The 13,348-nt window shown below is 45.7% G+C and overlaps 1 protein-coding gene across 3 annotated transcripts in view; it reads left to right on the forward strand.

Moving 5' to 3' along the window:
* The window catches only part of MTM1 (myotubularin 1), a 92,048-nt gene that overhangs the window by 28,368 nt on the left and 50,332 nt on the right, over nucleotides 1-13,348 (forward strand). For all 3 annotated transcript variants that reach the window (XM_055438489.2, XM_055438490.2, XM_055438492.2), the window contains exon 5: nucleotides 11,291-11,401. In XM_055438489.2, coding sequence (XP_055294464.2) covers nucleotides 11,291-11,401 — 111 coding nt within the window. The remainder of the gene's footprint in view (nucleotides 1-11,290; nucleotides 11,402-13,348) is intronic.

Genomic DNA, 13,348 nt, shown 5'->3' on the forward strand with positions numbered 1-13,348 from the left:
TGACTCCAAAGGTGGTTAAAGGGAAGGGGAAGGGGTTTGAAGTAGTTTTAATCTAAGATATTGGAGTGAAACTACTAATGTAAAATTTAGTTTAGGTAACATTTAGTTCATAAAAACCAGTAGTACCAGTGAAGGATGGAAGAGGCCTGTCTTTACAGGGGCTCAAGTTTATCTGAGCCAGTAATCAGATGGGATGGATTAAAAAGTTAACAGACATATAGGCTGAACTAACTATAATACAGTACAATACTGTATTATACTACACAATATAATATGGCTAGCCAAAGTGAGACTCATTCTGTACAGCTCCCAAATATCAAATTGGGACACACTGAGAGATTTTATGCTAATGTATGCGATAATCATCAAAAATGAAATTAGAGCAGGTTGTTGACCAGCCACACAGGCCCGGTTCCATTTCGTGCTGTCACTGTTGATGAACTGGGGAAATTATTTAAACTGCAGTGCTGTGACAAGATTGTGTTTGTTCTGTGATCTCAGCTGTGGAAAACAAACAAAAACTGTATGTCAAAAAGAGAGCAGAAAGAAATACACCAAGAGTGTTAATACTCGGGATATTTGGACATGCTTGTTTCCCTCCTCCCACTTGGAGGGAGCAGGCATTACTTTTGTAATTGGATGAGCTCTTAGCTGGCATTATTTAGTCTTTATATGGCACTCCAGAGGCCAGGGATTAGCACCTAGTGGGTGAGGAAAAGACCCACTTGACACCAACTGCTAATCTTTTTCTTCTTCCACCAAGTTTTACAGAAATATTTTGACCAGTTGGCCACAGCATTTAGTCCAAGTATAAAAGCAAGCAGCTAATGGCAGAAAACATAGTATAAAGCAAGCCATTTGGGGGATTATGCAGAGGCCTCAAAACATAGTTGTCATAGTGTCTCTCAAAGTCCTAAATACGAACATTAATTGTGGATTCTGCCGCAAAATGTGAATGTTTCGTGTGTATTTGACAAAGAGCCGTCATGTCCCTGGCCTTTGGAAGCGGACACCTGTGTGGTTCAGGTATGTAAACGCTACAGTGGGAGCACGGCCAGACTCGGGAGTCAGGTGTCCTGTTTCATCAGGTGATGTCCTTGGCTGGTGGACACAGTGGTCTTTGGGCTGCCACTTGGCCTTCTTCCCCTGGGCCTTCTCTGGGGTCTCCCTAGTCCACTCTGACTGGCTTTCTGGAAATTCTTGTTGGATCTCTGTTGCCTGCAGAATAAAATCCACTCACCTTTGTGGGACAGAAAAATCCTTCTGAGTTCTCTTGCCTCAACTCACAGAGCTTCTCCCTGTGCCATCGTCTCTTCCCAGCCTGTGAAGCCCTTCTGGGCTGTTCTTGCTGTGCCTGGATGCCCTCTTGTCCCTCAGAACCCACTCAAAAATCACGTCCTCCCTGGAGCCTTCGCCAGCTTCCATCATGGCCCTCACTCCCTCTGTGTGCCTGTTCCCATGTTAAGACTTACTATTGGGCACCTCCCCTGCCCACTCTGAACGTCTAACATCCCTCCCCCTCCTCCTTCCCCCCTTTCATGTTTATTTGTTTCTTCACTGTCTCCGACTTTATATATTTTACTGCTTTGCCTCATTCTGGTCCATCTGAGGCCAGGGATGCCTTGTGTCTTTTCACTGCTGTGCTCTTGAGACCTGGGACAGAGCATGGCGTGTGGCAGTGAAGGATTTCAGCCGTATCTGTGTGCCAGTGTCTCCGTGGCCATCAGCAATGGGGGGTCCTCCTGGTCCTCCATGTAGACAGGAGGTCCTCAGTGGCATTGTGCTCCAAGTGATGGGGAGGCAGCAGGCAGCGTGGACCACACTCAGTCATGGCATCCTGAACACCACCATTGCTTTTGAGTTGAGAAATCCTGTTGCCTCCTTTTGACCTTGAGGGTGCTCTGAGGTTGGGCTTGGCTTCGATCTCATGACTCCAGTAGGGCTGGTTAGCTCTGTAATACTCTTGTTGTCTGCGGACTCCCGGGGCAGCACCACTTCTAGTTTCCCTCCCAGGAATACTTCAGCTCAAGTGCTCAGGGGCATGAATAAGACAGATTAACCCTATGTTCATTCAGGCGGCTGTATCCTCATTGCAGAGACACTCAGCACCAGGGTGGATCTGCCATGGTGCTGGGCGCATAACACAGAGATGAGCAGGTGTGGTGTCAGGTGGCAGAGCCCGCAATGGGTGCATCATGCTGTTAGATTACAGGACAGAAGCAGGGTAACTGCGCTGAGTCATGGAATGCCTTCTAGAGGAGGTGCTGTGGGAACCAAGTCTTGGTGAATGGGAACCATTACCTGAACAGGAGGGAGAGAGAGAGGAGCCTCCACACGGTGTGTGTACAGTGCTATGGGGGAGCCTGGTGTCTGGTGACAGTGGCTGAGGGCTGTGCTAGAGCGGGAGCTTGGATGGGACGGGGAGAGATGAAGCTAGAAGCATTGCCAGCCTTGAGCAGCTCATAAATCACCAGTGTCTGTGTCACCTGGGGAGTAGCACAGCCCATATGTGTTTCAGGAAGGGACGTCAGGTCTCAGCGTGTGTGACAGATTAGGGGAGGGAAGACTGGAGGCGGAAAGACCATCCAGGAAGTTATCTTTGTTTTCTAGGTGAGCTGGTCCTAATCGAGTCTGGGTTGCAGTAGAAAGGAGGGAACTGCCGTGAGCGAGGCAGGAGGATCTGGGTGCCATTTGGAACTGGGAGCCGAAGGGAAGAGTAGAATTAAGGATGATCCCTGTGGTCTTGGGCTTGAGTGGTCGGAGCTGCTCCCATCCATGGAAATAGATATCAGAGGAGAAGGAGGGGCTTGAAGCCTCGGCCGCAGGAGACACATGTGCGTGTGCAGACTGACAGCTGTGTGAGTGCAAGCTGTAAATAAGTGGCTCAGGAGCCTTGAAAACAGGAGTCTGAAGCCGCGGAAGTTCAAGCACGTGGGTATCACAGTAGCAGCGGGTGCACGTACAGGATTTCCTGGGGGGGGCATGAGACCAGCGGATGTGCAGCTGTGGAGGGAGCCTGAGGGCAGGGAGCACGTCTGTGGGGGTGGGGTGGGCAAGAGCAGAAGCCACAGTCAGAACAGAGGACCGGCTCAGACAAGGGGTGGGCGCTTGTGAGAAGAGAGAAATATCTAGAAGGAAGGGAGTGGACCACAGTGAAATGTTGCAAGGTTTGGTGAGATAAAAAAGGAACAGGGGCTCCGGGGAGGTTTGGGGGAGGTCACCGCAGCCCCCGGGGAGAACACAGGCCTTGGACACGGGAGCATCATTGGCCTCTCACTTGGTCCTCCTTCCACCAGCCCCCAGGCCTTGGCACCCCTCTCTCTATTCATTCTCCGAGAGGCTTCCTCTACTCCCTGGCTGCACTCAGTTCTCCCCAGATAACATTGTTTGTCAGCAGAGCTCCTCGCAGCCTGCTGAGCCCTGGCCCACACACTCAGCCCATCTGATGGCAGCTGCCCGGCCCCTTCCCTCACGCCCCGGTCCTGGTTTTCTAGCGGTGACCTTTCTTCTGCCCCCAGCTTCTCATTTCTCACCACCTGCTAGAGACCCCAGGCGCCTGGCTGGGCCAAAACTCTCCTGCTCATTCTACTTGCCAGTTCCTTCTTCGGGTGTTTTTGCCTCTCTCGATGGTTCTTCTCTTCTTCTAGGCACCCTCCAGTCACCTCCTCCCCCTCCTCCCTTCTCATCTGCAGTCTCCATTGCTGCCTTCCCACCCTCATCCTCTCCGTATCCCTGTTCTTAGCTCTTGTAGATATTCTCCTGCTTGGCAACTCTCAGTGGCTCCCCCCCCGCCCCATCATTTCAGACTCCTTAGTGTTCGTGGTCCTCTGCAACTCAGCCCTGAGTCGCCTCTGCACCTCTCTCCTGTGTGTCCCCCAGCACGCTGGCTCAGCTGTCTGACTCACTGTTCCCTAACCCAGCCCTTCACCACCTCTGCCGTGGACTTCCCTCAGGCAGTTTTGTCCAGTAGAACACATCCATGTTCATTCCCACCCAGTCCTGCCATGCTCACCCCCACTTGAAATATTAAATATTATCGTTATTTTATCCTTAGTATTATTTTTTGACTGCACTGCAAGACTTGTGGGATCTTAGCTCCCCAACCAGGGATCAAACCCGTGCCTGCTGAAGTAGACGCATGGAGTCCTAACCACTGGACCACCAGGGCAGTCCCTAAAAATTATTTTGAAATAGTTAAGATAGAAAGTTTGTAAAGCGTAATGTAAACATCTGTGTATCTACCACACAGTTGAAGAAATTTAGTGACCCCTCCACATCAGGGTTAGTCCCCATCTGAAAGTTGCCAGTTCTCACCCCCAGTCATTCCACACACCCTTCTTTACAAATAAGAATGAGTTCTGGAGGTGCATGGGAACACAAAGGAAGGGAGGCTTTGAAGCCTCCTATCGAAGCAGGTAACCCTTATGATTGTTGGTGGCGTGAGCAGTGTGTTGCGTGTACACAGACCATTTTCTGACATTGGGAAACAGTATGTTCTTCCTAGATTAAATTCAAGGAGACATTTGTCGTTAGGGTTTCCTCTAAAAGATAAGACCACAGTGATTTTATTGTTTAGGCAGAGTATTACCTACAGATTCATGAATACCATCCAAGAGCCTCTTTAAGGACAGAACACATGTTAACTTTTACTGGGTAAAAGTACTTCTGGGAGAGACTACCAAGACGGAGTCTGTTGACTTTGCTTTTTGATGGTTTACCAGTATGCACACAGGACTTGGGGGGATCAAGGTGGATGGGCAGCACTCATATCCATCAGACTCGGCCTCTCAAATATCTGGTTCTTAAATGAGCATTGGCCAGGTGTGAGGTTATGTGCCACCGAGGAGCTGGGTATCTGGCAAGAGTGGCAGCAAGTAGGTCCCACAGTCTTTATAACTGGCTGCAATTGGAGCTGTAAATGTTGGGCGCCACCCAGAAGGGAGGCAAAGTTTACCTCTCATTGTGCACATTTCAAAGCCAGGCGTGTATTCCCTTGCAGAGAGAAGGCATAGCCACTTCATTACAAGCATGGACAAAAGGGTTCCTGTAGTATTTTTCTTAAAAAAAAAAAAAGTTGGAAACTTTTCAAGATTGTCCATTTTTCGTTCCTTCTGTCTAATGGATTTGACACTTTTTTTCATTTTAAAAGAGATGAAATAATGCTAAGAAAACTATAATAATAAAACATCCTGGTGTGTTTGTAAGTAGGAACGTCAGTGGGAATGTAGGATCCGAACTATAGTTTTTCTTTTCAATTTCAGTCTTAAATCATCTCTTTATTTTGCTGCTGCAAAAGGAATGAGGTTTTCAGGTTAAAACAGTCCCTGCTGATACCCCAAGTTCACCTGCCCCTTGTTGCTATCCATTCTCAATTTGCTAGCCCTCAAGCTGGAGAGGCTGTGTACGACTGCACCATCCTTTTGCAAGTCACTCAGTGGATATAAGGAATGAACTCCACTATGAGTTTGCACTTTCACACCCTAGAAAGGTCTCGTGGCTGCTTTGGCAGTTCTCTCCATCTCAGATCAACGTATCACATCCCCCTCCACCTTGGTGATGAACCCCTCCGAGCTCCTTTGTTGACCTCATCTCGTGCTCTGTTGCAAAGTTAAGAGTTGTCTTCCCTAGCTCCCATAAATCTCCCTCACCACCTATCATCAGCTTTCCTTTGCTCCTCCTCCCCATCTCTGAGGAAGGAACAGGAGGTCTTGTTTTACAAAGCAAGCCTTCCTCCTCCAAGTCTCTCTGGTGCCGTGGTGCCCCACAGTTTGGTGTCTTATATGCGTGGTTTTCATTGGGTCCTCGACCCACAGACCTGCTCAAGTCTCTGCTTTAAAACAACTTAGCTCCCTGCTACCCTAATACTACGATCCTCTTTCTGCCCCTTCCTTGCTAGACTTTTTAAAGAATGAGTCCCTACGTGCTGCTTCTGCTTCAAGAGTAGGAACTCCTTCACTTCTTGGTCTTGCCCGTGCTTCGTGTTGAAGCTTCTCTTTTCTTGCTTAGATCTGCAGACCCTGGTGGACTCTTTGCTCTTAACCTTCTCTGCAGTGAAAAGTTGGTAGTGTGTTGGTTAATTCCATCTTCTTTGTCCTTTTCTGCATGCGTCCTTGACTCCTCTCTTGCTTCTGCCTTTTGCCTTTATTGCAGTTCATTTCCCTTCCTACCCCCTAACTGTATTTCCCAAGTTCTGTCCTCATCATCTTCTTTCTCACTTGTCAGTTGCTTTCCAACTCGATAGTGCCAGACCCGATCTTTCACTCTTTATTCACTACTTGAGAGCCTGCTGTGTGACAGAATCGAGAAGGACGGAAAAAGTCAACACAGAGATTGGATTAAGGCTAATGGAGAAGGGAATGTGAAGGATGACCGGTAAGTTTCCAGCTTTTGTCACAGGGTGGATGGAGTGCCAGTCATTGACAGAGGAAAGTGTAGTTTGGAGAGAGAAACATCGTGTGCTTTAGTTCTGAGCATTTGGAGTTTGAGGGGCCTTTGGGATTTTCCGCTTCTGCATTTCCGGCTGCCTCCTGGATATCTGCACTTGATTATCAGTCAAACTCCGTGTGTTTAGATGCTTAAACTCTGTGCCTAAAATTGACAGTGTTAATCTTTCTCTCAGCCCCAACCCTGTACCCTTCACATCTCTTGGTGGAACCACCATTGTCCCAGACATGTGGGCCTGCTCTGTGATTTCGTCCCTCTGACTCGTCTCTTCCTCTCGCTTTCCAGCTCGGTTGCTCTCTGCTCTCAGCTCCTCATGGCGATCATGTCACTTGCACAGCATTAGCAAGTGGCAGCGTTGGCAGCATTAGCTTCCAAGATTGCAGGGCACAGGCATCCCCTCCCTTGGCTTGTGCGGGTCACTCAGGGCTGCTGGGTGCATCTGCATGCAGCAACATTCTGTCATTGCAGGCTGCTTCCCAAGACACATTTCCTGGATCCCAGTCACCCTGATCCAAGCTCCAGGATACTCCACAGGGGATTCCCCTGCCACCTGATATTAAACCCAGCCCACTTGTTTTTGTTTTCTGTAAACAAAGTTCCCATGCTTTCCCACATGTGTAGCCACTGTCACCATGACCTGTTTTTGGAAGGCTAACCTTCACCTGCTTTTATGCCACCCTTTAAGGATTGTCTATAACTTTGCCATCACAGCAGAACCTTGCTGTGACCCAATCAGGAAGAAGTCGTCCTGCCATCTTGGACATCTCATCCCACTTCATCTAGATTTTTAAAATGACTCTTAGCGCTTTGTTCAGTTGCTCAGTCATGTCCAACTATTTGTGACCCCATGGGCTGCAGCACACCAGCCTCCCCTTTCCTTCACTGTTTCTCAGAGTTTGCTCAAACTCATGTCCATCGAGTCAGTGATGCCATACAACCATCTCATCCTCTGTCGTCCCCTTCTCCTGCCTTCATTCTTTCCCAACATCAGGGTTTTTTTTCCAACGAGTCAGTTCTTTGCATCAGGTGGCCAAAGTATTGGAGTTTCAGCTTTAATATCAGTCCTTCTAATGAATATTCAGGACTGATTTCCTTGAGGATTGACTGGTTTGATCTCCTTGCGGTCCAAGGAACTCTCAAGAATCTTCTCCAATACCACAGCTCAAAAGCATCAATTCTTCAGCGCTCAGCTTTCTTTATGGTCCAACTCTCACATCCATACATGACTGCTGGAAAAATCATAGCTTTGACTAGATGGACCTTTGTAGGCAAAGTAATATCTCTGCTTTTTAATACACTGTCTAGGTTTGTTGGCACTTACAACCTGGCGTTTTGACTGTTTGGGTGCATGTGTCTCATTTCCCAGACTGGGCCCTGAGCTTTGTGAGGATGACACGTACTTATTTTTATCATCTTATTTCTCTCCATGGTCCCAAGCATCCAGTGCAGTTTCTGTTAGTCAATATGCACTTGAGAAAGAAGGCAAATAATTGCATCTTTTAGACTGTTTGTTAAGTGTACTTCTCAATTAGTTTAGATACTTACAGGTACAGAGGCATAGAATTTAGAGTTAGAATGGACCTTTGAGAATCGTTAAATATTTAATGATATTCGGATAGTGGTGACTCAGGTTTCTAGAGACTTAAGCTGATTTTCCTATTCCTAGATCTTCCAGTTGGGGCTGCTGGGTTATCTGATCTTGAACCTGTCATTCAGGGAGACCATGGTAGGTAGCCTCATTAGACTGTGGATGTCTTTGGTCAGGAGCTGGCTGGTTCTCCTAGGTGTCCAGTTTTCTGCTTTGTGTTGGTCAGGGTAATCAGAAGTGTAGAATTTTCTTGATACAGTGGCAAAGAACAGTAAGGTCTCACTCACTTCTAATCCATCTGTTTTTTAAATTTGCATTCTTGCTTCCATTTTGATACTAGAATATCAGACTTTTATTTAGTGTCTGTGTTTTTTTAGGTACAAGTTTGATATTTAGGAGTGCAGTTGAATAGACTGTATAAATTACATAACTCATAAATTTCAATATAATCTAAATGTAGTAACAGTGCTTGATAGTTTAATAACTGCATGATATTGAGAAGAAAAGACATTATCATATGCAATTACATATATACATGGTGACTGAGAAGTGTCTTTTTTCTGTAAGCATTTAGAATTCAGTTATGGAGTGAGGGGTCTCACCCCATGGTGCCAGCTAAAAAAATGTCTCCTTTACAAGAGGAAAGCCCTGTAGCAAAGCCCTGTAGCTGCTTGCTGGAGCACTGATTCACTGTTTTTGCAGAGCGCAGTTATGTCTTTCATATACTAGGATATTCTTTATAATAATAATAACTTCCTTTGTTATCTGGCTACCGTGAGCCAGGCACCATGCCAGGTACTTTTAAGTCCATTATCTCTAATCACTTGTATTTTACAGGTAAATGTAGCTGAGAGATACAGTAACTTGCCAGAGTCATCCAGCTAATAGATGTTAAAACTCAGATTTGACACTTCTTTTTGTCCAACTTTCGAGTTTGTGCTCTTTTCTCTACACCATGCTAGCCATACTGTCACACTTTTTAAACTTTATTTTGAAATACGACCTCTCAAGAACTTGGAAGAAGAGTCCCTGAGAGGTCCTAGGTACCCAACACTCAGCTTCTCCAGTAACTGTATTGCCTTATCCAACCCAGAACAGCCAGGGTCATGATAACATTAACTAAGACTCTGACTGTGCTTGAATTTCATTGGGTTTTGCACATACTCATTTTTGCCATGTTTTTGCATAGAGTTTGATGACATTTGATGCCATGTGTCAGTTCATGTTCCCACCACCACCAGTCGAAATATGCAGCTCCTCTGTGGATGCCGAACTCCGTTTATAGCCACACTCTACTTCCCCTCAGCCCCGGTGGCCACTTCTCTGTTCTCTAGCTCTACGACTTTGTTGTGTCAAGAAAGATATGAATGGAACCATAGAGCACAGGACCTTTTGAGAGTGGTTTTATCCAGTCAGCATGATGCCCTCAAGATTCTTCTAGGTGGTTGCGTGTATCCATAGTTCATTCATTTTTGTAGCTGAGCAGTAGTCCATGGCATGAACACACTACACTCTTAGACTTTTTAAATTTCTAGAATACCCACGACTGGTATTTATATTTTGTGAAGAAATGATTACTTTCTTGTATTTTGTTTTAAAGAGATTTAAGGTAAAAAGCAAAAATTCCCTCTATTTGTATTCCACCACAAAGGACATCTTTTCGAGAACAAAGGCTCAATAGGCAGCTTTTAAACTTTTTGTTATCAAAGTCATCTAACACAGCATTAAAGAAAATATTGGATTATTGAACATTTCTGTAGCCCTCTCTTTGTCCATATGAATATATATTTTACATTTTCGGAGTCACAGTGTATTTTGTTTGCTGCTTTTTTTCTGCTTCAGCTTATCTTTCCATGTACCATCATTATTTTAGTAGCTTGTGCTCTTCCATCAAGTTGACTATAATGTTCTTTGTCCTGATGGCCACCTCTGGCTCCATCTTCACACACGTAGCTTTTCCTCCTGTTGCTCCATAGCTGTGAGATAATGTCAGAGGAGTATCATTGTGGGCTCAAAGAGTAGGACCATGTTTATGGTTCTTTTGATGTATGTTCCAAGACTTTGGCTTGAATCTCAACCTTTCCCTGTAGTTAGCCAAAGTTTTTCAAAGCCTTAGTGATGACATCAGACAATGGGAATACTTCACCTGTGTCCAGAGTGGTTGTCAGGACAATGCAGTCAAAGGCCCTGTTGTGGTTCCTGGCCCAGATGACATATTTTGCACATGGCAGCTGCTGTTCTCTTGGTGTGATGATCTTGGTGTGGCTTTACTGACGTTATTTCATCTTTCATGCCGGCAGTCCTCTGGACCCCTTGTGTCCAGTATTGGGTAAGGAATGATGGAGAAGCATGGTATGCACTCAGGCCCTTCTTTGGGAAAAACACCTGTGCCTAAGATACACACTGTTTCTGGATGCCTGGCTTCTAGTGAGGATATACAGACGTGGAAGTTGATGGCAACGATACTAGAAGCAAGTGGTATAATAACATCCAAACTGAGTGCTGTAGAACCGAAGAGAAGGCAGTGGTCAACTCTGATTAGATGGGAAGCAAGGCATTGTTAGAGGTGATGCTGGCTGAGCCAGGTCTGAAGCCAGGGCAGAATGTTGGTAGCCGGGAAAGCCAGATCATGTGAGGCAAAGGAACACTGTGCACAGAGCCCGTAGGCCTGACTGTAGACAAAATATTTGGAGAACTATGAAGGCATCTACTTACTTGCAGTGTAGAACGTGTGGGACAGCAGCCCGCAGAGACAGGCTGGGAGCCACATCCCGGGGCCCCCGGGTTGTGTACCTGCGAGTTTAGTCTTTATTCTACAGGCAGTACACGATGGCACATGTTTAGTGTAAGTCGCTCAGTCGTGTCCAACTCTTTGTGACCCCATGGACTGTAGCCCACCAGGCTCCTCTGTCCATGGAATTCTCCAGGCAAGAATACTGGAGTGGGTTGCCATTCTATTCTCCAGGGGATCTTCCCAACCCAGGGACTGAACCCACATCTCCTGCACTGCAGGCAGATTCTTTACCATCTGAGCCACTAGCGAAGCCCATATAGGGGATGCATTTTGGTTGCAACTGACTATTCTATTCTCATGCTTGCTTTTTCCTGTGTGATCACTATCATATTTTTATTCATAAAAGGTGGTAACAGGACCAAGGTAAAAATGCCCTGAAAGCACGTGGGTTTTTTAAAAATATGTTTTTGATTGTTTATTTGTACTGACAGAAATATTGACTTGTGTCTTTTTGTCCATTACAGGATTCTGCTCTAATACTTGATGTTCCTCTGGGTGTGATTTCAAGAATTGAAAAAATGGGAGGCGCCACAAGTAGAGGAGAGAACTCCTATGGGCTAGATATTACTTGTAAAGTAAGAGATTCAGTACTTTCTTATGGGAAAAAAAGTCACGTTAGTGTTGAATGATAAGTAAAAAGTGAATGTATGTTTAAAAGAAAACTCAAAGACCCTTGTTCATCCAAGGCCCTGGAGTGGTTCTCCCTTCATGATCAAGCGTTCCAGAATCTTCTAGGGAAAGAGTTCCTATGAAAGAAACCTGCTGTTGTCACCAAGCGTGAGGACCTGAGCCAGTCAGTTTTTGCCCCAGTCTGCTCCTGGTGTCCCTTTGTGTGATGTGTCTCCAGCCAGATACTGTCACACCATGTCAGGCATGAGGAATGGCAGAGATTTAATGATAATAACATTCAGTCAGCTATAATAGTAACTGTTTATTGAGCATCTCTGTCATTCTAAACACATGCTAGGGCCTTTGCATTAAAGCCTCAGGGCAGCCTTCTGAGATGAACAGTGATGTCCCCATTTTATAGATGGGGAGCCTGAGGCTAAGAAGAGTTTGGTGACTTAGCTAAGATGACCCAACTGATGGCAGAGTTGGGATCCAAATCCAGTGAGATAATAATTTTGCAAACGACAAAATAAACCTTCTTACCAGAAAACTTCCTTCTTGGGTATTCCATATTAGAAGACTGTAGTACCCAGTCCTGGAAAGATCTATAAGGGGTTTGGAGGTCATCTGTCCAGGTGGTTCCCACAGCTAGATATGCATGAGGGGCTCCTGGGAAGCCCTCTTTGGGTTGACAATGGCAAAACTTTGGGTTCTACCTCAGATCCTACTGTAAGATAATTGGTGAAGGCTGTGTCCCGCCTGGTGGGCTTCCGTCTTTGGGGTCATACAGAGTCGGACACGACTGAAGTGACTTAGCAGCAGCAGCAGCAGTGTCCCAGAGGCTGGGACTCTTTCAAGTGTCTCTGACCATTAGTCTAGTACAGGGATCAGGAAGGGCCAGAAAGCACATAGTTTAGGCCTTGTGGGCCAGTAGGATCTCTGTCATACATTCTTCATTGTATTTTATTTTTTCAACAAAATACAGTGTCTTTTATTTTTATTTTTAAAATATAAAAAACAATCTTAGCTTGAAGACCACACCAAGACTGACCTGGGCTGAAGTGTGCTGACCCTGGCCAGTCCGAGTCCTTCATTCTGTAGATGAGAAAGGAGGTGTTTGCTCAGTGGGCTTCCTTGCCTACAGGTGCCTGAGGGAGCTGACAGAGGAGCCACAGTCCTGGCCCATGTCTCCTTTTCCTGGTCTTATGCACTGTAGTTTCTTAAAGCCAATCTCCTGTACCTTGTTTTGGATTTTGAAGATAATACATTTTTTCTCCAGTTTGTGAAAGGTCAAGACTAGTACGCTCTATCAGAAAGTGAAGGATTGTGTCATAATGAGACTTGAACTGAAATGGTCCCTCAATCCCCACCTTGGCAGCCTTTTGTTGATTTTGGTAGAATTCACACTCCCTTAATACCTCATCTATAATCCTAGCTACTGTCTACCTTTTGGAGCCTAGAAATGGGGGGTTTACTTTTGAGGAAAGTTTTTCTCTTTTGCATAGAAGAATCTGTGGGGGGAGAGTTGTTATATTACAGCATTTCATGGAAAATGAGGTTGCTCTTCCTATAATTTCAAAGTGACTCTCATTCTCATTGAATTGAAAAAATCCAATTTGTTGCTTTGTCAATGGGAAAAACTATTTAAATATGAATCACCCAAATTAACAAGACAAAGCACACTCTTACCCTCTGACTGTGTATTGTAAAAACATGGGGCTGAGGAACAGGTCGGCAGGCATAATTCTCAAATGTTCCATATGTATATTTCATGGACTTAGTGTCAAGCCCAAAGACAGTGGCCTAGAACCATGTTGTAGCACAACCTTTTAATTCTGTTATCTCCATGGAAACACAGGACACTGTGAGAGTCGAATTCCGTTTTCTCAGGAACAGACCTGTGGGTGACAGAA

This window comes from Moschus berezovskii, chromosome X (assembly GCF_049115385.1).
Source record: "Moschus berezovskii isolate FMDL1 chromosome X, NW_MosBer_1.0, whole genome shotgun sequence".
In the NCBI taxonomy this organism is placed as follows: domain Eukaryota; kingdom Metazoa; phylum Chordata; class Mammalia; order Artiodactyla; family Moschidae; genus Moschus; species Moschus berezovskii.